The 25,386-nt window shown below is 41.4% G+C and overlaps 1 protein-coding gene across 2 annotated transcripts in view; it reads right to left on the bottom strand.

The window, feature by feature from the left end:
- Positions 1-25,386, bottom strand: part of FBN1 (fibrillin 1) — a 239,421-nt gene that overhangs the window by 2,227 nt on the left and 211,808 nt on the right. For both annotated transcript variants that reach the window (XM_077127803.1, XM_077127802.1), the window contains 15 exons: positions 23,756-23,905; positions 23,333-23,398; positions 23,003-23,119; positions 21,106-21,225; positions 19,401-19,523; positions 18,353-18,484; positions 16,335-16,460; positions 15,549-15,755; positions 13,798-13,923; positions 13,379-13,501; positions 10,439-10,555; positions 10,062-10,190; positions 9,194-9,313; positions 3,833-4,064; positions 934-1,108 (listed from right to left, as the gene is read on the bottom strand). In XM_077127803.1, coding sequence (XP_076983918.1) covers positions 934-1,108; positions 3,833-4,064; positions 9,194-9,313; positions 10,062-10,190; positions 10,439-10,555; positions 13,379-13,501; positions 13,798-13,923; positions 15,549-15,755; positions 16,335-16,460; positions 18,353-18,484; positions 19,401-19,523; positions 21,106-21,225; positions 23,003-23,119; positions 23,333-23,398; positions 23,756-23,905 — 2,063 coding nt within the window. The remainder of the gene's footprint in view (positions 1-933; positions 1,109-3,832; positions 4,065-9,193; positions 9,314-10,061; positions 10,191-10,438; positions 10,556-13,378; positions 13,502-13,797; positions 13,924-15,548; positions 15,756-16,334; positions 16,461-18,352; positions 18,485-19,400; positions 19,524-21,105; positions 21,226-23,002; positions 23,120-23,332; positions 23,399-23,755; positions 23,906-25,386) is intronic.

Genomic DNA, 25,386 nt, shown 5'->3' on the forward strand with positions numbered 1-25,386 from the left:
GTGGTCCCTGAACCAGCAGCATCAACATCACCTGGGAATCTGTCAGAATTACAAATTCTTGGCCTCACCCATTCTTATTGAATCAGGAACCCTAGGGGGTGGTGCCCAGAATCCTTTTTAACAAGGCTCCTAGATGATTCAGATATATGCACAAGTTTGTGAGCTACTGTTTTAATAGACTATTTTCTTTCCAAAGATTTATCTCATTTCCCAAGCCACAGCAGATGGGTCACAGGACTGTTAGGAAGAAAGAACTAGTCTGTTTCAATTTTGTTCACTGACATGACACCATCCTCTCCGAAGGACTCACCCATGAACCTACTTCCTGACTCTGATGATTTTTTACATCAGGCTTCTTGCTTGCCTCTCTGGGGCCACATGTGCTGCATTCTATGGGCCTGGAGCCAGAGGTCTGGGTGAATATCTGTGCATTTCTGAGTTGACTGAGAGGCTGCAGCAGTCATAGGCAAAGAAAGCCAGGCTGCTTCAGCTCCATGTTGTTTTTGTCTGTGGGCCAAGTTCCCTCATACTCCACATGGCTCATTTCAGTAGAGGAGCCTCTAGCCTCCAGGACTTGGCATCCCTGGGCAGTGAGCACTATGTCACTTCGCCATTCTGCCCATTTGCCGTCCTGGATCTCAGACCCTGTCCTTTCAGCAGACTTTGGGTGGGTGTTTGACTTTCTTTTTTGGCGAGACAGAGGAAATGAGCAAGTATGTGAAAACCTTCGAATGACCACTCCCTAAAAGCAGCAAGAAACTTCAGTAAGGCCCGCAGACTCTTGTAAAATGCAGCCTTGAGCCCAGGGAATGTCTGGATTTTCTCCCTAGGGAGCTTTTTCACACTTTGGAGCATCCCCGGAGGAAACCACAGGAATCTGGAAGGCCTTTCCACAAAAGGAGAAATCAGAAGAAAAACCACCTTCTGGCCTACCTCGAGATCGGAAGAATCTGTTTCATTTGTGCTTCTCCGTTTCCTACCCCGTTTGGGGTAGCCGTTGATCTTACATTCATAGCAAGCCTCTGGGGAGAGTGAATTGTCATCCATTTCCCCACTGACAGGTGGCTCTGGGCCTCCTCGGCTCATGCCCATTCCAGAAACACAGTGTCTGCAGGAGAAGGGAAGCACAGATGCCTTTCATTAGAACTGAGGGAGACAGGAGGCAGGGCAAGCTTTCTGGTGAAGCCCGGCCTGGGCATTAGTGACATATTCAGCCATTGATTATTTGTCTATTGGATGCCTTGCTGGCTCTGAGAACCAGCAAGAAGTTCTCCGCGTTTCGCCTCTACTCTTCAGTGCCCTGAGTTTATCGATTTCTTTTTACTATCTCTCAAGATACTGTTTTGCTTATTTATCTGGCCCTGTTTCCCACACCTTAAGTGGCAGGCATTCTGCTGAACATATACTGGGGAGGTGATATGGAGTGGAAACGAAAGAACAACAAAGGATGAGGGAAGCCATGGTGGTTTGGGAGATTAAATTAAATGTCTTCTTTTCATGAAACAAGCATCCACAGGAATGAGAAAGGAATTAAAACCACACCTTGTCCTCTTCCCACTAAACTGCTGCCATCATCGCCGGAACCACCCCTCCTACCCCATTCCCATCCCTCCCACATTCCCGTTACCTCCACCACCTCATCATGAATTCTGGACTTCTAAGGAATCTATTATCTGACCTCTCATTTTTGCTGAAGAAAGTTGTAGACGATAACCAAGAGTTGATTTCGTAATCAATTGTGAAGATATACAATATATAAAACGCATGTATCCGAGCTTGCCCAATTGTGGGAAATCATTTCAAGCCATTCAAAACCAATAGGGCCATTGGCTCTGACTCATGTGAAGCTGGATAAACAAACCTATGCCCAAGAGAGAACTAGTTCACTGTTTTTCTTTGCCTTTCAGTTGTTAAAGCCAAGTTATAGTGGGAGGCTTCGTACGTTTCACAAGTCCCTTGTTTTGTTATCCTGATTACTATTTCATAGGTTACTTGGAATGTGTATTTGCTGGGATCCTTATTCAAAGTGTGTTGAAACACTTGAATGGTCCTAAAAGAATCTTTATTTGGGGCAGGGTTTACTCTAGTGATTCACAGGGGCCAAAACAGTTACAAATGGGTAGATTTCTATTCAGGGAGGCAGAAGATGGACCAAATATTATTTACCTATTTTCTGTAATAATTGACTATTCTTAATAACCCACTTCCTCTATGCTCTCAGGATTCAAAAGTTGATGCAAATTATCATAATTTATCTTTGTATTTTGTAGCAATTGACACATTCCTACCATTTTCTCCAATCTTGCCAGAGTGCAATACTTTTCCTTCATCTTCCTTTATCTTGCAACATGAAATATGTAGAAACAATAATAAAATGACAAATACTCATCCTGTTTGTGTGTATACATTTCACATAATGATTACATCATTGGGAGTCAAACCCCAAGTTTGCAGTCTTCAATTCCTTTCTCAGAGCTTCTTTCCAGTATATTTCTTTCTCAGGAGCGCCACTTATAAGAAGTGTGACTATAAAATCCCACTGGTCAAGAGCCAGCTTGAAGTGTCACAATTTTTGCTGGGAAAAAATGGTTTTGGCATTGAACTTACAAAGAATGAGTGTGCTGAGAGCCAGACACAAACATCTGGGAATTTTTGTTCTATTGCTGGAATTCGTGTGCTTCCCATGAAACACTCTTTCACCTTCAAGCCTACACAACCTAAAATGAATTCATCTGACATTTGTGTATCAAGAAATCAAAGACGACTAAGTTAATAATTTGATGTGTGTGAGTGTAAGGGTGGGTGGGGTGTGCATGTGTGGTGGGGTGAGGCGGGTATGCGTGTGTGGGTGCATGTTTATGGGGAAAGCGAATATAATGCGTGTGAGCGTGTGTGTGTGCGTGTGCGCCTATTGGTATATGTGTGTGTGAAGGGGTATGTGCATGTGTGTGTGTATTTAATGCCTGGGTATTTTAATTAAAAATTAAAACTTTGAGGTCCTTTCTATATAACCTCAGAGTAGCCAAAACTAGATGCAGGGACAAAGTATTCACAGACATCAACACCCAGATTAATTCAGCAGGGACAAAGGCCTAAACTTTTAAGACTTACCACTAAATTTTTAAATGACTGGACAAAATAAAAAAAAAAAATCTGTCTTTTCCCTGCTCCAGCTCTCATACATAAAATTTGGTGACGTTTTCTACCTGGCAGGTACAATAATTATTATAACTCTCATATTTAATGTCTTTTTGGTAAACTTTAATGGAAATTTAATTCTGAAATGTAAAATATACTTTAAAACCCTAAAGAACTCCCTCCCCTACTCCAAAAAAAAAAAAAACAATAGGTATCTCCTTGCTTTATCCTAACTTGAGCTAGAAGAGAAGACATGTTAAGTCAAGACAGAATCCTGCTTGCCCCAGGAACAGGATGATCAGCAGCCTGCAGTGTGAACCCAGCTCCATCAGAGGTGGGCTCCCCTATCTCCATGGAAATGAATCACTTTCCAATCATTTACGACTATCAAGGGAACAAGACGTAGAAGCCACCTGGTGAGGTATTTCCAGTGTAGTTTCATTATTTTGTTTGGTGATTTATGAATTCCAGAAATCCAGATGTCACCTTTCAAATATAACAACCTAAAAACTATAAACACTTTGGCAAAGCTCATTGGAATTAACTCGAGGATTACAAAAAGCAGAGGTTCTCCTCTGCTGGGACAGGTAACTTTGAGTTAAATATATTAATATATACAATAAAACACCTACTAGAATGTATCATTATATTACGAATGAGAACCTCCCGCACAGGCAGGAGAAGCAGTGCTCACCCCTGGCCGACTCTGAGGTACCCAGGTGGACACCCGCACAGGTAGCCGCCCTCAGTATTGGAGCAGCCGTAGCTGCAGGGGGCCTGGGCAGAGCCGCACTCATTGATGTCTTGGCAGCCTCCGCTGAACTGCTCGTACTGGAAGCCGGCGGGACACATGCACTTGTAGCTGCCCAGAGTGTTGTGGCAGGAGGCTCCTCCGCAAATGTGAGCGCTGAGGCACTCGTTTTCATCTGTGGGGAAAACAGGCAGACACTGGGGGTTTGAGATGGGCCAGATATTTCAGAGTTTAGGTCAGGCCGCCTGCTGTAGGTCAGCTATTTCCTCGGCTGGGCTCTCGGGACGGGCAGGAAGGCAGGGCTTGCTGGGTTGGGGGAGAGAAACAAGAAACAGAGGAAGATGTGGAGATGGATGTGGCCACCTGCCATGTTGTGGCCAAACATGGTAGACAAGGTCAAAGGCACCGGGTGGAGGGTATCAGAGGACATCGTTCCGAAGGGTCAGCAGACTGCAGCTCTCGTCTGAGTTCATCACTAGAAGGTCCGGCCCCACATGAACACCTGGGTCAAGAATTCAGGGCTGGGGCAGGCCACAGTGGCTCAGCAGGCAGGAATGCTTGCCTGCCATGCCAGAGGGCCCCGGGTCCGATTCCCAGTGCCTGCCCATGTTAAAAAAAAAAAAAGGGCGGGCCGCGGTAGCTCAGCGGGCAAAGTGCTTGCCTGCTATGCCGGAGGACCTCGGTTCGATTCCCGGCCCCAGCCCATGTAACAAAAACGGAGAAACAGAATACAATAAAAACAAGAAAATGTTTAAAAATGTTTCCCTTTCTTCCTTCCTTCCTTCCTTCTATCCTTCCTTCCTTCTCTCTGTCTTTAAAAAAAAAAAAAAAAAAAAAGAATGCAGGGCTGCACTTTTTTGTCACTTAGAATAGTATGCGATACTACTTGAGTGAGCTTTTTTGGAAGAAATGCCAAGTTTTAGTGTTTGCTTTTTAGTATTGAACTGAATTTACAGTTCTACCCTAGACATTTTGCACTAAAGCAGTCAACTCCATTCTTATATCTTCCATTAATGTGTACTGGTGAATGCACTGGTGAGTGCTTCTTAGTTTCCTCACCTGCTGCTATAGAATGTTATTTAATATCTCTTATGGCTTTTACTAATGCTACAAAGAAGAAAAGTTCTACATTTATGCAACACTGACCCTTGACTGTTAATGTATCTGCTTTCTGTGCCTTGTTATGGCTGCTTTTCTGTGCTAATAAAATGTCTGATGTTCAAAAAAAAAAAAAGAATTTAGGGCAGATTCATAGCAAAGATTCAGGCTTCAGGGTGGAAGGGAAGGAACCACGCAACTGTCTGTGCCTTTGCCTCACAAGTCCCCAGCAATGGGACAGATCTCTCAAAAGCAAAGGCCAGCCATTTTTCTGGAGGCTGTTTTCCCAGGACTCTTTTTTCAGGATGTCAGACCTGGCAAGGGCTGGTATCCTGTAGGAAGTGTCTGCTTCACTTGGACTTCCTTTTAAAAAATCTGTGAAAGCCCCCAGGTGCTTGTTCAGGGCGATGAATAGCGCCTTCTGGTATATCTGCTCCATCTCTGAATGCCCTCCCCGCCTTTATCCAAACCAGCCTCCTGCCCAGCGTGTCTGGGGTGCATCTAAAGCTAAGTGGAGCTGGAAGAGATTTGGTTCAGACTTCATAAGCAATAACTGGGGAAAACCCCTAAGAGAGACAGATGCTGCATGCCTGGCTGCTCCCAGGGACCTGCTAAGTTTGAGGGTGATAAGGAGGAAAAAGCAATTTAACTTTAAAATATCAACTCAAAGACAGAAAACTTTTCTCATTACTTCTGATTTATTCTTTTTTTGAAATCTCCAATATATTTTTGCAAAACTGCCTTCGTAATGTTGGTTGGAAGCTTGCTGGTAGAATAGTTCCTAATTGCTGCAGCCCATTTTTAGGCATATATTCATTTGTTTACAGGTAGATTGGCCTCCTCACTTAGGGAATCCTTACGTCCAAAGGAAGGGAGGAAAGGCAGGGAACTTAAGCTTTAGTAGGTACCTACTACATGACAGATAGGACCCAATGTGCATCACAGTCACTAGTTTACCTAATACTTAAGTCTCCAAACAATCATCAGGTAGGTATTATAATCCCTGTTTTACAGATGATGAAAGTGAGATACAGAAAGCTTCTCTATCTGTAGAGAAGATAGATTCACATTCAAGTTGGTCTGGCTGCAAAACATGCTCCCCTTTATTCCAGTGTCTCTCAAGAGACTCACTGGTATTTAAGCTGATCCTTCCTTTCTCCTTTAGTTAGGTACACCAGCAGGAGGTTAGTGGGCAGATGAATGAAGTCAGGGTATTCCTCCAGCTCCTTTCCTGCCCAGTCACCACCGGTTGGGGGGGTCTCTCACACAGAGACTCCCCCCTGCCCCTTCCGACATACTATGGACTCCCAGCTCTTGGTAGCATGGGGGCTGCCACTCTATGCTCCCCTGGGGTCCCTAATGCCTGCCCACACCTTAAGGAGCTTCTTCATTCAATTGTCCATAATTATTCAACTTCAATGGGCCATCTGTTTCCTGCTGGGATCCTGACTGATAAAACCTCCAAGGCATGGATGCATGTGAGGGAAGACCTGCTGGGACAGAGCTTAGATTTATTTCGTTTAGTTCCAAGGGGCAAAAGGTAGAGGGAGGAGAAGTTTATTCCCTCAAGAAAAGGCATTTCTAAGAATTAAAGCTGCCATATACAGATTGAGCTATCTCCAGAGAAGTGAGTTCCATTTAAGGTGGGATTCAAGCCAAAATAGGATGAGGCTGGAGAGAGATTTATACATTAGGAAAGACGTCAGACTAGATACTCTCTCAAGTTAAAGTCCTTTTAACTTTGAGGATCTGTATTGGTATAAATATCTATTTCTGTCCAAACTCTCCCTCTCCCTTTCAATTTTTTTTTCAATTTTATTTTATTTTTTCCTCTCCATGAATCTAATGAAGTTTCAAGTTCAACTTGCTTGTCTAGGTTGGAGAGATGGGGAGGAATGCAGCACAATTTATCAGTTAAGAAAATAGCAAATGTTCACAGTGTTTACAGCTTGGAAATAGTGTTTGTGCACTCACCCATTTCATCAGTACGTAAACACCACAATTTGGTTAACCTGTTTTGCAATTTTCTTGACCTATTTTATACTAGGCACTGTGGAACAAATTCCACAAGGAATTTTTCTATACTCCAAACACATTTATTTTATTCTTTCAGCTGGTACTTAAAGTTGGTGAGGCTTTTGTTATTTTTTTTTTTAAGAGACAATTCTAATGTTACTGAAACAGCATCAGAGTCCCTAAAAAATACTGCTTACAAGCAGAATGAAAGCTACTGACACTGTCCTCTAAAATCAAAGCCTCCAGCATCAGGCTTGCACAGTGCGTGTTAGTTGCAGTATTAATGGAATACCGCTAGAATTCTAAAATGTAGAATGGACTTTCTTTAACTAATTTTCTCTAGGCCAAAATGGGCCTACTCCAACTGCATGCTGGAAATTTGATATTTTCTAGGAAAGCAATGAAATCAGTGGCTTCTTGCTCCAAACCCATCCATCTTGGAAGAATAACCTGGCTGCCTAGGAGTGAAGATCCAGACAGGGCTGACAAGAGATCTGCTCTGCATGCCTCTGGGGAAGCTGCACAGACCTGAAGAAATGCTCGGTCTGGATATCCATCCCTCTACGAGAATGACAAGGCCTATTTGGACAGGTGTCTTTTGTGATCAAAAACCCACAACCCTCTTTCTACTTCTTAATCAGCTTATTCTAGAATCTGCCGCCAGGGGATTGATCATCAAAGGATCAAAGCAGGATCTCCTGCCGCTAGGACATGGGTCAGCCATCTCTATCCATCCTGGATTTAGGGGAGAGAGAGGGTAAGGTGGTGTACCTTGTCTCTTTTGTATTTCCCCCCATGGCTCCAATCTCATTGAAGAGCTTACATAATAAGAGCAAACAGGTCCATATGCTGGGTATTGAATGGACAAAGCTCCTCCCGGAAATTTTGCACTGTCAGAAACTGGTGATTAAAATTAAAGACCACCCTGAGTTGAAATAAACAAAGGCATTTTAGTAAAACCAGATATCTAGTCAGCAAGTTGTACAGTCTAAACTCCACGTACTGGGGTCATTTTAGCCATCCCTATTCACCTCTGCAAAACTTTGACTTGTACAGAAGCAAACCACACAGAGACACAGTTCTGATACATGAGAACATTCCAAATGTGTCTTCATTTGGAGTATAAAGTGAAACCCTGCAGAGTGGAGCACACACCCAGGCAGCAGTGATTCCTTGCGTTTTCTTTAAGGAAGGCTCTGTCCCCGAAGCAGTGAGGTGCTTCGTAAATGCTTGCTGAATGAAAACAAGTGGACGTAACACTTGAAAGGAAGCCCTAGATCGGGAACTTGAGAAACTTAGGGTCTAGTTCCAAGCATGCCACAGAATAACTGGGCCCGCGAAGTTGACCTGCCCTTCCGGGCTTCAGGTCCTCATCAGTAGGACAAAGGGCTTAGGCTGTATTAGGCTCCTCCTATCTCACAGTGTTTTGGTTCCGTGATGGGCGTTAAGCACCATTCTCCCACGGCACTGCGGAATCCGAGATAACATGATTTTAATTTAATGAGAGAGTCTGTGGCTCTTCATTAATTATCAAAATAATTTAGTAGTCCTAAAAATAAATTTACTGTGTCTGCCTCTTGTATTCTGCTCCAAAGATAAACGGAGCCAAATGGAACCCCCCTGAGTCTTCAGACCAAAAGGTGCTCCAAAGAGTCTCTGGCTTGGCTGGGATTTTTTTCCGTCAAGAGTAGGATTTTGTTGGCCTCTGCTGTGAACAGAACTCGAGAGTGGGCGGGTTGCTAGCATTGCAGTAGGAAGATCAGGGAGACACTGGGAGGCAGGGGATGCTAGAGGCACTTGATTGCAGATGCTTTTCACGTACACCCTATTTTGAATTTTTTCTTAGTTTGCTATTTTGCAAAGGTTATAACTGCCCTCTGGTTTCAACCACAGTAGGGCATTTTTAACTGAGTATTTGCTGCTTTAATAGCAATTTGATTTGGGTGTCCCTAAGGTTTGACAAGTATCAGAGGATTTCTGATGGTAAAGTTTAATAGCTGTGTATTTTTTCTCCCATCCCTCAAGTGACTTGGCCAATACTCTTTATCTGCTTAATATACTCTGGGATATTTCCAGGTATTACATTAAGCTATGCAGGATTAAAGGACCTCTTTCTGAAAGTTTTCAGAAAGAAAGCAGTATTTTGACACTGACAGCCATTCATCTTAGGAGTGAGGAGAAACTACTTGCCAACACATTGGTTCCACTGGTAGTGCTGGAGATAGCCCTGGGGGCAGCTGCACCTGTACCCCCCGATGATGTTCTGGCAGCCATGCTGGCAGCGGTGGTTTCCTTCGCACTCATCCACATCTGAAAAGGAAGGTACAGTTGCCATTAGGCTGTGCTGATACACTGTCTTCTGAATTGTCAAAGAGGGCTCAGAGTAGCTGTCCAGGGGAGCTCTCCAGAGCAACATTCATATTCATGCTAAGGGGAAAGGCAACCTGAATGAGAAATCTGACACCTACTAAATTATTCTGCCACCCAAAATTTCAACAGTAATTACTCTATGGCTTTTAATAAATTCAATGAAGAAAACATTAAGGTGCCCCAGTACAATTCTACAAATAGAAACAATAAAGAAATTAATGCAAAGCACAAGAGCACTTTAGGGGACAGCTTTGTAAACTATTTGTGTTTATTTACACTAAATCATGTAAATACAAAAATAAAATCGTAAAAGAAAAAGTTTAATCTTCTAATTATGTATTATCAGAGGAGTTACTCTTCATATGTTTAATGCACACTGGGGAAATCCTTTTATCCCTCTGGACCCAGAAGAGTAATGAATCGAATTCGGACATCTAGCTATTTTTCTTGACTGGGCTGTTCTATATTAGATTAAATTAATAACTGAGCAGAAAAATTCTTAATACTCCTAGGAAAGGCATGCATTAGAGAAATAATCAAGCACGAGAGAAATGCTGAATCTCTAGGATATGGAACCTGTGCGATTCACACAAAATGTTTTCCATCTTCAGTTGTGTGTCTCCCTGTGCTCATTTCTGCTATCTCATAGCAGACCCACCAGTGGGATCACAACTGAGGCTCAACCCACCTTCACAGCTGGCGCCACTCTGATCAAGTGAGAATCCCCGCTGGCATTCGCAGGTGAAGCTTCCAGGAGTGTTTTGGCAAATGCCCTTCGCCCCGCATAGGTTGATGTCAGAGGTGCATTCGTTATTATCTAGGAGAAGCAGTGGGGGAAAAGGAGGGAATTAAAATGTCCCCTCTTCATGTTATTTAAAAGAAAGTGGGGAAGAAGACTCCGAAAAGGCCAATATTGTTTCACATGCATGCGTGCACACATGAGTACTTGCAACTCAGATTTTGGGGGCTTTGTCTTCTTATTCTAGCAGCAGAGGGAAATAGAGAAAAGTAATCCTTTAAAGGAATATGTACATTCCCCGTAGTGTGCTTTCCACTCCCACGTACCAATACAGGCGGTGTGGTGCTGGGTAAATCCGGGAGGACATTTACACGTGAAGCCACCAATGGTGTTAACACACAGGAATTGGCAATTGTGCTGCTTAGTTGCACATTCGTCAAGATCTAGAAGAAAAAGCAAGACAGGCATTCAATTTGAGCTGACAACACAGGCAGATACAGGAATTCGCTCTGAGGTTTGACTTCTAATTCTCAAATGACCCTGGACAGATAGAGCTCCAGCAAATGGCAAGAAGGAATCCAAGAGATAAAACTTTGGAAAGATAAAATGTGGCCTCCGTTTAGACAAAAAAAAAAAAAAAAGAAAAAAAAAAGCTATTTAAGGATATAAGTGAAACCCAATTCCCTTTAGTTAGAGGAATGCTGATATTATAAAGGATCTTTCAATAAATTATAAAATCTTAAGCTATAAAATGAAGTGAGAGCTTAGGGGCTTTTGAAAAATTTCCAGAGCACTGGAAGATGTATTCAAGTCAAAATATATGATGAAATGTTGAGGCTGGAAATGAAATTGCTCGCTTAGTTCTTTTGTGTTTGTTGTTTTTAATCTGCTCAAATGAGGCTGTTAAAAAAAAATCAGTCTCCTTTAATTAAGGATTCTCCTTTGGATAAAACAACACTGTAAAATCAGGAAGGAAAAAAAAAGAAAGAAGGGACTAATGCCACTTAAAAAAAAAATAGAGATCCCACATCTCAATAAAATCCCATGCTTTCATCACTGCCTTCAGTTCTAGCTCATTCTCAACTCTGATGTTATTTAAAAATAATACCAAGAGACATAGAGTTCATTCTAGCTTTTAGCTGAAATTTAGCCAACACCCTTCCCCCCAAAAAATTAAAATTATAATTTAAATTTAAAAAGCCGCTATGTATTCAGGCAGCTTTTTTTCCTCATAGTGACCTGATTTTGTTAACAAATTTAATCACCATGTACCCATTTCATACACAGCCTTGCTGCAGCTCAGTCTTCATTTTCTGCTGACTGCTTGTGCTCTGCAGCTCCTGCCCAGGGTAACCTTTTGAGTGGACCTAAACTGAGAGGACATCCTTATATTTCTCCCAATGCTGACACCTCTTACAATGGAGCCAGTCCTGTGTTCTTTCCATAGAAGAGAGCTGACTGATGAGAACTCTCTGTTCAGCTTTCTCAGAGCCTCACCGACCTGCTCCTCTGCATTACTGACAGTTTTGCACTTTCTGCCAGCTGTGCGGTTTCCTTACTTAGGACCCCAGGGGCTTTGCTAGAGCATCATCCCACATCTGCTGAAGGTGACCTGCAAACAGGTGACACCCTCCCCCAGATGTTGGAAACAACACTATTTTATAACTACAACAGCAAAAACAGCACTTGCTGTTCTCACCTTCAAGAATGTCTTTTCTCCCCCTTTCCTCATACTTGGATACTATCCATCTCAGGGGGGAAGTGCCACGCCCACATATCCCCCAGAGCCTCCCTTCCAGCCCCTTTCTCTTCTCAGTTTCAACTGTCATGTACTTGCAGAATGCCTGTTGATATTTAGTCATACATGCCAAACATGACAAGTAATTTAGTTCTTAAGAGAGAAATAGGAAAAAAGGGCCGAGGTCATAAGTGAACCTATAAAGAGCATATAGGTATTTTATTCTTAAAACTATAAAGAGAACCTTGCTAATGTTTTTTTATATACTGTGAAAGAACATAATGACTATTATACATTTAATTTCCATTTTTCATCTCTTTGATGCCATCAACTTTTGAGGATTCTCTGCCCTCACAGGTTAAAAATAATGCTATAAATTTGCTTTGTTTGTTACAGATAATGTGAATAATGAGAGACATTCTCCTGGAATTTGAGCTGCTCAGAACTCAACGTGATCCATGGATGTAAACTAAGTTCCATGTTTGAGAAAAACAGAGCTATGAACAACTCTTCATTGGAGATGGTCAGAATTTTTGAGTAGGTGTCTCAACCTCCTCTTCCCAAACTACAGAATTATATAGGATTAGTGATGTAAATGAGAACTTCAGGCTATTGCCATTCAATCAGTCTGTATTACATACTTCTTAAAATTCTCTCTTCTGGAATACTTTATTCCAGAAGACAAAGTAAAGAGGTCTCTCTGCTCCCACCCCACCGTTTGCCTTCCCTTACTGTCCCTTTTCTCCTTTAAAGCTTCATGATCTCTAACTCTATTCTGCCATCTGGTCTATCTTTCCTTTTCCTACTCCCTCATTTTCCAAATTATCATTAACCCAGGATGACTCACTTTATTATTTATTTATTAAATATGAAGTTCTTATTGTTGAAGAAAATGTCCAGAGGAGTAAATTTACACCAAAATGATTTTGTAAAGGAAAACGTCTGGTTGAGGAGGGATTTCCACAGGGAATTTTGCTATTTCTTCCTTCTTTGCTATATTTATGTCTCAGGCAAGCTCTTATATAGCAAGAATGACCCTATTTTGCAGACTAAAAACCTGGCCACAATGTTTAATTAGGCACACAGTCTTCTGAGGATCACGGCACTGATTTATACTAGGGTAGGACTTTGCCAGAGCTCTGGGCTATATATTTACTGGATAGCTAGATGGCACATATGCAATAGATAGGAAGCAGAAGACAAAACAAGTCAGCCAGAGAGGAGGGTAAGTAATTTAGGTTCTGCCTCACTGAAGCCCTGAAGAGCTGGCCTTGCCATCTCTGAGACCCTCATGGGCAGCCCCCAGGGATGCCTATGGCACATGCAATGAAGACAGCTCTGGTGATGGGTCCTCTCCATGGAGCATAGGAGGTGAGTGGAGAGGAGGCCCGAGGCAAGTACTAAACCCAGGAAGCACCTCTTGCCATAGAGCACGGCTTTGAGCTTGCCTGTGGATTCCTCAGAGGCAGGAACAAAGCACTGATAAACACGGGTAGCAGAGGAGTGGGTGATTGCAAGCCTACATTACCTCTGCAGCTCCTTCCATCCTCTTGCAGAATGTAGCCTTTCGGGCATGAGCATTGATAACTCCCTTCTGTGTTTTTGCAGATAAAATTGCAGGGTTTGGGAGCCTGGTTACACTCATCCAGATCTAGGATCAAAGAGATACATTGTAACTGTCCATCCAAAAAGACGTCAAAATGCTCGATATTCACAGTGCCTAACAGATAATTTTAGTTGTGAGAAAAGAAAAGAAAAGTCAACCCTGCTGATGCTCCTCTTAAGGTTTGACCTTTGATCACTGCCTTGCCATGTTTCCTATGGAATTACGCAGGTTAAGGTAAGGGTCTGTCAAAGAATTTTAGTTTGGGGATTTTAGTTTCTATTTGCCATAATCTAAATTTTCCACTAAAAATAACAACAGAATATCAGAAAGAGGACTCTTACCTACACAAGCAGTACCGGTTATGTCTGGAGTATAGCCAGTTTTACAAGTGCAGTGATATGATCCTCTATCGTTGACACATTCCCCATTTCGGCAAACATCATGAATAACCTTGCATTCATCGATATCTGGTATTTAACAAATAGAAATGAAAATAAGAAAGAAATGATCAAATGGGCAATATTCATATGCACGGGTTACTCTTGTGGGAACACTAACAAAAAGTGTTACTCTATTATTGACTTAAGAAACTGAACCAAAGGGATGACAGCATAAATTTCATATGTAATGGTGATTGTACTAAAAAGCAAATGAATAACTTTATTAGACTATAGGGATAAACTATTAAGGCTAGAGGAAAACTTTATATTTAATTGCTCTTCCAAGTGCATATAGATTTTCCTTTCTGGGTCCAGAGAGGAAAGAATCCTATGAGAAAACCTCAGTGCCTTGCTCTATCACAGCTCATGCCACCATACTTGATTCCTCTGGAAACCACTCACAGAAGTGTGACCTATTGACAAGGATACATTTTCTAATATTGCAGGTTTAAAACAAAAGGGAAAGTTTTCTACATTATACTTCTGCGACTTGAAGTTAATCCTAAAAACTATCAAGTTGTATAATATTGGGGAAGTGTGCCCAACTTTGTCCTTCAGTGATGGAGATTTCGGGGCTCTGGGGTCGATCACTGGGCTGGCTTTGGTAGCCTGAGAAGGAAGAGAGACCCATCCTCATGGCTCCCCCACCTGGAGAAAGGTTCAGGGAGTGTGCCCTGACAGCGTGAAAGCCCCCATCCTCCTAGTCTGGACCCATGTATCTCCTTACTGCTTGCTGGGACACCAACACAACACTCCCTAAGTGAGTTTTCAGCCGCTGATTGCCAAGTAACCATTTTATACCAACCGCTGGGTGTCCCTGATCTTTTGGTTTGCTTTGAAATACATTTTTGCATAACTAGGTTGATCTCAGGAAAGGTGTTTTTTCCACCACCTTTTCAGGTCACATCCTCCAAAGACTCATAAATAGCTGTTGGCCATTCCATCTTATCTGTCTTTTGCCACACTCAGTTCAGTTATTCCATCTTCGGCCTTGTCTTTCTAACATAAACACAAATTCCCCTTAACCCCCTTCTTCCCCTCTCACTTTCAGTTCCTTCCCAAGAGACCCAAAAAGTCTCTCTCCTTCTCTTAGACCTTTTTATGAACTGGTTACTGCTGCTAACCACAGGAACAGAACTAGTGGTAGGTCTCAGACACCCTGACAGCTTCCTCAACTTTCTCTAGTTACAGCGGCTTCCATTTTTTCAGAGGCAATCATGTTTTTAATTGCCTGGATATCGCATTATTTATACTTTTTATTTTATGCAGTCCACTGCAGCCAATTTTGAATTCAAGTACATACTTGTTGATTAGTTTGGGAATTTAAAATGATCCTTTATTTCAAGGTTTATCTAAAGAACTGTATTCTATGTAGCCAACAAAACTTCCATTGAAAAATTTGAGGGCTCCTTGTGAGGCAGACACACAGCTTAATGGGAGGACCACGGACAACTTGGCAGCAGGGCCCTCAATGTCTAAAAACACCATCATGAAGAATTCTGTTGGCCTCCATGATGCAACTGAGCCTCGGCCCATCCTGGAGATTCCATATTCTCATCTTTTCCATAAAATGAACAAACGGATTCCCTGACAAGGATTTTCCACCCAGAAGTACCCACTCTCTGGCCATACATCAGAACCTAATGGAGTACCTGCTCCGTTGGTCATAAATCCTCGGCCATGGGGGCAGAGCTTTTTGAAAGCCACGGTGCCCTGGAAAGGGCAGATCTCACAGTGTGGTCCCCAGCCTCTGCCACCATCACAGCAGCATTCGGACTTCGTGACGGGCTTCCTGTTGCTCGAGCCAATTTGACACATGTTCTGCAGCACCTCCGTGAAGCAGTAGCCTTCCCGGTTGTCTAGAAGGGACATTATGAAGCAAAGAGGATTTTAAGAGAGGGACTTTCGTGAGCATAACAGGATATCAAAAATTTGGTCAGAAAAAGGATGTGGCACTTTACCCTGGGTTAGAAGGAGTGAGAAGGGAAAGCTGCAAACAGCAGAAGAGAGAGAAGACGACATCTGAGGGGAACAAACAAGACAGAGATATCAGTAATGAGATATCAGCAGAGAGGCATTAGTGTAGACAAGGTCATAGCCATATTTGCTCCCAGACGTATGAGGAAGTAGTCATGCTCCGGAGAAGAAGGGGCAAAGAAACATATGGAAACTGATCCTGATCACCAAGGGCTTAAAAAGACAGCCAAGAAAGAAATTCCAAACAAGTGATTCAGTGATACAATTAGCAAAGGAAGAATTTAGTTGCAGGGTGGTGCTAAGCCCCAAGGACCATCCCAGAGTCACTGAGTCATCTCCAAAATATGAATGTTTTTAACCCTTCCTCAAAATTTGACATTTTTTGTTGTTCCAAGTGAGAGGTTTGGGTTGAAAGCATCCCAGGGTAGAGGCTGAGGTTCGGCGTCCTGTGGAGTACTCACCCAGGCACTCGTCCTGGGCGGGGCTGGGGGTGAAGCCGTCATTGCACTCGCAGGTGTAGCTCCCCCGGGTGTTGAGGCAGCGCCCATTCTCACAGATGCCGGGCTTGGTCTGACACTCGTTCTCGTCTGTTCAGTTTAATTGACAGACAGAAAACAGAAGGAGTCATCTGGCTACTTTGTAGAAGGATGGGTTTTTTTCTTTCTTCTTTATTTTAAATTTAGGTACAAAAGGTATTTCTGCAAAAGTCCTCCTCCACCCTGCTCCCCAGCCACCAAATTCTCCAACCAGGAGGCAACCAGTGTTGCTGTTAGTCTCTGATGTATCCTTCCAAAGATGGATTATGCAAATAGAAGTAAAAGAAGGTACACACGTGCTTGTACTTATACCTCCCCGCTTTTAAAAACATAACGGATAGCATTTTTAAGTGCATAGACACAAATCGTAAACTTTCATGTACATTTATGTTTTTCCCTTAATAAAATGTCCTATCTTTCTATATCAGTACAGTAGGTGGATCCTGAAAGGATTATTTCAAGCGATGACATCAAGAAACTTTGAGGATGAACATATTAAAGAAACCATTACAATATTTTATCAGGAAAATGTCAGAGATAGTATCACTGAGGGTGAGTATTGACTTGGGGGAGTCTGTTGAGACTAATTTTCAGATTCAGTATAGATTATCTTAATCTTAATATTTTAATAACATTAGTATGACAATAACCATAATTTTTTCCTGAGATAAAGGAAACATTAAAATAGTTAGAAACTCTTAAAGTTATTGGGATTACTTAAAAAGGTCACAAAGTGATTTGCCTAGGTTAGATTAGAGAACAGTTCAGAATCCCTGAGACAGAGGTATCATTACAAGAATGCAATGAGTCAGAAAGTAACATCTAGAACAGTGTTAAAAAAGGTTGAAAGTTCGATGCCCAGACTATCCCCAGTGCAATTAAAATGGAATACCTGGGGTGGGACACAAGCTCCCCAAGTGATTCCAACATGCAGTGGAGATTCAGATCCAATGATCTGGAAAGATCTAGTGTGTGATCATGAATCCACACACTTTCTTTTTCTGTTCTTTTAAAGTCTGTTTGTTAATTACTGTTTTAATTCTGTATCTCACAGAATAAGGGAACAATGAGATTCTTAAGAATCTTCTTGACTGATAATATAAAATATGACTTTCTGATGCCACTGATTATTAGAAAGAAAAAGGACACGTGAGAATTTTCCAATAATTTTCTACTATATATATTGTCAGAAGACATCAAAAACCTTTTTTTCTGTAAGGATCAAATAGTAAATATTTTTGGTTTTGTAGGTCATATAGTCTCTCTTGCAACCTCTTGATTCTGCTGTAGTAGTATAAAAGCAGCCATATGTAGCACGTAAATAAAAAGATAAAGCCATGTTACAATAAAACTTTACTTACAAAATCAGATGCCAGGCTGGTGGGCTGTACTTTTCACCAACTCCTGGTCTAAAGGTGTGATTCTCAATGCTAGATCCACATTGGAATCATGTGGAGACTTTTATAAAATACCAGTGTCTGGCCCCACCTTACTTGCGACCAGTTTCTCTGTAAGTAGATCCCATTGGTTCAAAGAGACTCCTAGTTCAGAGAGACCTGGCATTTGTACTCAGTCACGGCACTAGTAGAAAAGTTAGATTAACCAAGAGGCAATCCAACATGGGGGAGAGAGTTGACACCCCAGACAACAAAGGAGTATAAAAATTCAAGAAAAGGAATGGAGGAAACACCTGGTGTCCCAATCCTGGCAGCAAGGTGGGCTAAGGAAGGAGACGGATGACAGTACTCATGGAATTCACAGATAATCAGGAGGCAAGGTTCCCCACGGAAAGCCATGACATGGAAGAGAGGCAAAGTGGCTCCAGTCAAGAAGAACACAATACCACAAAGACTCAGAGCCAAGTCCTTTCTGTCCTTTGCTGCCTCTGGTACACTTAAAGCTCCTTGACTCACCTAAAGGTCCTTCCACAGGGATTCACTTACCTATGCAGGCTTCCCCGTCGGGTCTCCGCTGATAGCCAGGTCCACAGATGCACATGTAAGTGCCGATGAGGTTCTTACATTCCATTTGTTTCTCAGCACAGTCATGTTTCCCCGCTTCACACTCATCCTCATCTGTAAAGAAGGTGTAATCACAAATTTATAAAGAACATTGCATTAGTTACCTGCTTTTAGACATAAAATAGCAGTTAATCAATTTGCACTTGTTATTTCAGTGCTGAACTTAATGCCTTTTAAGGCATTTTTTGGTGCTGGCACCTAAGAACGGGAACGTCTTCTCTCCACTTTGAACCTGAAACATAATGTCTAATTTTTTTTTGATGAATCAAACTAAGAAGGCTTTATATAAAACTTTCATAATATAAAAATAATTATAATAAAAATATAGAGAGGTTTTATTATACAATTATAACTGTAATTATTTTCCTGTATTAATGAATCTTGTGTAATATTATAATAATGATTATATAATGAAAGTTTTGGACTTTATTCTTATTCTCTACCTGTTTTTCCTGCCTTCATTTTTTCTTCACTATAGCAGCGTGGGTCTTAACTTGTTACTTTCTGCCCTTTTGCATTTCCCTTTTTTCTTTCTCCTTCCCCTTTATATTATCTGAGCTGAGACATTTGGACTTTATCCTGCATGTGATGACCGATCACATGCCTGCTTGCTCAAGATCTTGGGGGAGGCAAATCAGAAATTCTTCCAGGGCAAGCATCTTGACTTATCCGTGTTTGTACAATAGATCTTAGTCCAGCTCACATCGTTCACATCTTTGTAAGATATCTGGCATGGCATAGGCATGCAATACACAGTGAACTAATAAAGCATCCTCAGTGCAGACCTCAATTCAGCTTGATGATGCTTCGAGCCACAATTCCGGGGAAGGGTGGCAGTGACGACCCCCATGTTGCCCATGGACTATAGGGTCTTGCCTCAACTCCCACCCCTCCTCCACTAATGGATATCTTGTCATATAGAAAGAGTTGTGCTCCCTGGCTCAGATGACCTTGAACATGGATGTCTCACCTTTGCACATCCTCCTGTCTTCTCTCAGAATGTATCCAGTGGGACATTTACATTCATATGATCCGTAAGTGTTTACACATCGGAAGGCGCAGAGCAGAGGATTCTGGGCACACTCATTTATATCTGCAGCATATTACAATGAGAAAATAATGAAACACAAGCATCAATAAAATAAGGAATCTGCTTTTCTAAAAAGTTAAAAGGTCTCATTGTTATAAGCATGGGTGGACCAAGCAGTCTCTGATTTTTCAAAGGAATTACAAAGCGGGTTGATTATAATTGATAAAGCCGGGTGACCATACGTCCTGGTCCTCCCAGCATAGTCTCGGTTTATGCCTGTTGTCCTGGTATAATTATTATTTAGGGGGATGATAAATTATAGGTCATCCAACAATTATGAGAATTTTCCTGAAATTCTGGCTCTGGAATCTCAAATTGATAATTTGCTACACTCTAAAGTTACACTGAGTGGGGATCAGTTTTATACCATACATCCAAGAAAGCTGCTAAGGTCAATTGTTGTCTGAACAGACACTGACCTCTCTCCACCCCTCTGCAGTCCTAATATAAAAGAGGCCTTGTGGAGTAACAGTGATTCCTCTGCTCAAGTAAATGGTGTTTTTCGGATCACATTTCACTTACAGAGACACTTAACTCACACAGATGCTCAGGTCTTAGCCTTAAAAAAAATGTAATTATTTCACCAGGAATAGACAAAATAGATTTTTGTTGATTTCATAGCTTGAAACCATCATAATGTGTTTTGGAAAAGCAGGGTTTAAACAGAACCATCTCTATTATCATGTTGCTCCCCAAGGCCAATGACGCTATCTGAGAATATTAGTGAGACGCCAGATCATGATTTAGTGACAACCTTTAAAGATTCACCAACAACTCCAACTGTGGGTATCGATGGGTTGTAACTCCAGTGAAGAGCCTGCTTTAATACCAACTTTACCCTCTCTTCCCCCTCCCCTTCATTCTTTTCCTTGTTCAGTGGTTCTCAACCTGAGAGTGCTGGTTAAAACACAGATTGCTGGGCCCCACCCCACTCGTAGAGTTTCTCTGCTATTTCAGGAGAGCTGAGGTAAGGCTGGAAGATCTGCATTTCTAACAAGTTCTCAGGTGATGCTGATATTGCTGGTACAAGAACCACACTTTGAGAACCACTGTTCCAGACCCCTCCCCTCCTCTCCTTCATACACATGCTACCAGGCATACCAGACAGAGTTTTCAGATGCTTGTATCGTATAGGTAACCTTGTTAGCTGTGATTGTTCCAAAGGACAGGATGTTGGCAGATATCCCAGTGTGCAGATGTTCCACTGAGTAGAAAAGAAGAGAAAAAGAGAGAAGGAAAAGAAAGGGAGTATGGTAGAAGAATTAAAAACTGAAGAGGAAAATAGAAAATAAGAAAGAAGGTAGTTAAAAGAAGGAAGTTGTATTCAAATATATGTTGTAGACACCAACAAGGATTCTTCATGATACATGATATAACTTGTGGCATGAGCCATCTACATATGTCTTGGATGCTCCTGGCAGAGAGGAGGCCACACAGAGAAGAATTGATGGAATGGCACAGCAGGCCCAAATGTTCCTTATTCTATACACCCTAAGTGATATGTAATAGTATGAATTGTAATCAACCAATTGTTGTTCTTATGATCAAGACATACAACCAACTATTCTGTGTTTAAAAGGCTTACCTTCACAAGTCATCATTGGGCCAGGCTCAAATCCCTCTTCACAGGTGCATTCAAAACCTCCAATCACATTCTTGCAGGTTCCATTTCCACAAGGATTGCCCACAGAACACTCATCCGTATCTGCAAGTGACCATGAGTGTGTGCAAAACACGATGAATTGAGATAAAATGGACTTGGACCTGGATAATACCTTTCATTCCATCAGAATACTTTAATCTATGGTGCTTCATTTTAGTCTCATCTTGTCCTTGCAAGAAAGGAGCATAGTGTCTTATCATCACAGGGTCATAGCTGTGAAAATCGACTTGCTCAAGGATTCTAAGTGGAAGTGACAGTTACAGTATCTGGAGTGACAGTCACAGTATCTTGCTCATAAAATACTTTTCTCCACGAGTTTCCCCAGTATTCCACATTATGCACAAGTAAAGCCTCCACTGGAGGTAGATTCTGAAAGGGTTAAAGTCAGGCTCTTCTCACCAGTCAAAAGTTTTTGCTTACTAAAAGCTAGACACATCTCCAGTTTGGCCTTCCATTACATCACTCTCCAAGAAGCCTTAAACATGATGGAATTTTGCCAGATATAAAATGGAAGACTAAATGTATACAAAATAAGAGCCCAAAGGTTAGGCAAAATTAATACACAGGATAAAATCAAGATTCAAGTCAAATTTGTTGATTCTGTTGAAACCAGATGGTTTACATTAGCCAGAAGAAAGTCTAAAAAAGAAATATGTTTAAGGTTTGATCTCTTTATACAAATGTGGAGAGAGAACAAGTCTCACCAGGGAAACCTAAAAAGTCTATATGCTTTCCGACCATATATCTAGAATACTCACTGTCCTACTCCCTTGGGGAGAATGTCTTCCCTTGGGAAAAGAAAATTGTTGAGAGATAACATTGTTGCGAGAGAATATCTTAGCTATCTAGGGGACAGAAGAACAATGGACTACTGTCAAATGTTATGTCTTAGTTGGGGATTTTGAAGTCTGAAGGCAAGAGGATATGGTCAAGAGAAGCTGGATAAGGAGGCTTATTTCCCACGTGCAGAGTAGCAAGAACTGAAGATTCCAAAGAGAAAACATAGGCTTCATTTGCTTTGGTTCTGCTATGAAATTGTATTTCACTGTCCAGAACATAATTTTTTTTTCAAGTTAATAAAAGTCATGATATTCACTGATTTTCAGAGCTGTGAGGGTAGTTAGAAATAATTTTGTTCATCTGCATAACATTATATTCTAAGGCCTAGAAAGGCTAAAGGACTGACTCCTTGAATGGAAAGAACACTTTCTAATCTACAGAAATAAATCCTCAACATCTATGCTATTGTTAAATCATGATAGAGTGAACTATGTTGGAACCCTTGAATAAATGCATATAATACATGGAGTCAACCTGAAGCTAATATGGATTTAAGATGCCAAAGTTCAGCCATAGAAGCCATTCTCTGACATTTTAATAAGAGGATTAAAACAAGAAGAATTTATACTGGGTTCATAGCCGTTCATATTACTAAATGAAATAAAATCTCGATACATTTTAAAAACTTTATATACTGAGAGGTAAGAAGATTATGGGCATTAACAATTTTTCTTTCAATTTCAGGAGACTTTCATTATAGTGTTATCTTTTTCACGATTTCTTCAAATGTGCCCAGTGTCTGTCTTCTCCAAGGAAGGCCTAAGTCTACTTTGCTCACTGCTGTAACCTCAGAGCTTAGCACTGTGCCTAGTACATTGTAGGGGTTTAGCTAGTCTTGCTGAATCAATGATACATGGACAAATGAACAAAAAATTCTTGCTATTCTGTCTTGATACTTCTATCTCCCAGTGTGAATGCTGTATTATAGCTTACTTTCTAATTTGTAAAATCCCAATGGAAGGGACCAACTTGTACTCACCTACACATTCATTTCTTTCTAGAATGTAACCAAAGGGACACTCGCAGCGATAGGAGCCATCTGTATTGATGCACTGACCATGTTTGCAGACATCAGGCTCTTTGCACTCATCCATATCTTAAGCACAGGAGGAAAGAAAATAGTGAATTACAAAGTACTTAAAAAAACATAAAAGTAAATGGTATCCAAATGAAAAGGCAAAGTGGTAGAACTTAATTGTCCAAGGTGGGTGTGGAAAAATAAGAACAAGTGGAGAAAGGACAAGGAGGACAAGGAGGGGACCAGTTGAGAACATTAAGAAATGCTGTCGGTCAAGCACAGTCCACTCACCAACTGCTGAGTCATCAGGTCCCACAATGATCCCACTTCCGTAGGGACAGATCTGGCGAAAGGCCTCTGTAGTGGAGACACACACTCGTTCATCCAATGGCAGTTAGCCACAGTGTCCTCCCCAAGCTTTCTGTGGTGGCCAGATTGCTACATACTGCACATAGTGAGAAATGGTGAACAAGACACCCTGGAAGCCAGAGAAAGTTAACAAGGCTCCCAGAGCAGTTGTGCCTACTCCTTGGAAGGCTCTGATTCATAATATAATTCAAACGGAAAAATCTAGCACCTGTGATAAAAGAATTTTTAATAAATATTTTAATTAGACTTAAATTGTCCTATTACCTTTAAGGCCTACAATCTTACTTATTTCATGGCCAGTCGGCACCATAATGACCCAAAGAGAAATGCAGACAAAAGACATACCATCAGGTTCAGTGGGGCACAGCTCGCAGGGGTCTCCCCAACCTTCTCCCTTCAAGGCACAGCAGCATTCCTGTTTGGAGTGATTTCTGGATTTGGGTGATGAACATTTCCCTCCTTCAAACTTTGCATAACAGTAGCTCATTCGTAAATCTGCAGCATAAATTCATGATACCATTCAGTCGATTTTCTCACTAAATCTTTATTGTACAATACCAAATAAGAAATAATCCACTATGTTAAGTATGCTCTCCTCTCATTACCAGAAAGATATTCCTTAAGTGATTATAAAAATAACTGAGCTGAGATCATTAAAGCTATGGGTGACTTTTGCACTGAGAGCCGATGAACAAATCTATATGGCTTTAACCATGTGATGTGAAGGGTACAACTCAATACTGTCACTTTTCAAAATTTTGACACCCATCAGTGGCATCGGGATTGGAACATTCACAGAAGGAATCAATCACAAAATCCCTTCACTGATGGCTCTGTATGCATATGTTCTGGATGACATTTGATGAGAACCCTGGGTCGAGGCAGTCTTCAGTTCTAGTATTCACTCTGATGGTGCCATGTTGTTTATTCTGTGTCTCCTAAGCCCTGGGACCGAAGTAAAACTCCAGATGTCAAGCACAGAGTAAATAAAGAGGGGGCAACTTTATGGATTGGCAAAAACACAAGTATTTCACGCAGAAGCAATTACTCATTGAGTTCCTGGCTATCAAATGCCTGGGCTACTTTCTATAGATTTCAAACACACATACACAATCACGGGCAATGTTAAATTTTCAACAGCAGCTTCTTTAACTCAACAGAAAGAGGGAAGTAAAGAGGATGGCAGTAAGTCAGGTGGGTGGGAGGGGGAATAACCTTTCTTTCAAAGAGTATATTTCTCTAATATCAATTATTCCCTGGTAACTCCAAAAAGAAAGATGGATACTCAATCCATACATAATTCTCCAATATTGCTTGACGTCACTTTAGAAACTGACTTTCCCATTTCTTTTAGAACAAATTGGGTGACCCTAAAAAGTGAGCTCATCCAGGGCCTGAAGTATGTTTTCCCTTAAACTTGACTTCCAAAGCATTGCAAAACTCCTTTTCCCTGACATAGAAGCTAAATCTGCAGGTTTTAAGGGCATACCTTCATAGTCATTCTTCTTATTTATGTCTGACCAAATCTGCCTTTTATTCTCTCCTACACTGCTTTTAAATTTCAGTTAGCATAATTTCATAGCCACCAATGCATTTTTTTTTTCACATGGGCAGGCTCCAGGAAATGAACCTGGTACATTTTCTTTTAAGCAATTTCACCAACCTTTTTTCTGATAACTGATAATGGAGAAAATAATTGCCACAGATGATGGAGGAAAAAGTTTTGTGAATCAAATTAAGTAATATCTATCTCTATCTATCAGTCAACTTTAGGAAGCCCTGGTAAGTCAAATTCAGTTGGACTCCCCAGTGAATTTGTTCAACTCTTCATGGCTACCAACTCTTCCAGGTGTATTCTCTCTCTAGCTTTTATCCCACTTTCACATCTTCTGTGACCAGGCCCTTACAGGCACCCTTCTATGAACTACTCTTCCAAAGGTCAAAAGCCATTAGACACATAAGTCAGTCTTTGTCTA

This window comes from Tamandua tetradactyla, chromosome 14, assembly GCF_023851605.1.
Source record: "Tamandua tetradactyla isolate mTamTet1 chromosome 14, mTamTet1.pri, whole genome shotgun sequence".
Lineage (NCBI taxonomy): Eukaryota > Metazoa > Chordata > Mammalia > Pilosa > Myrmecophagidae > Tamandua > Tamandua tetradactyla.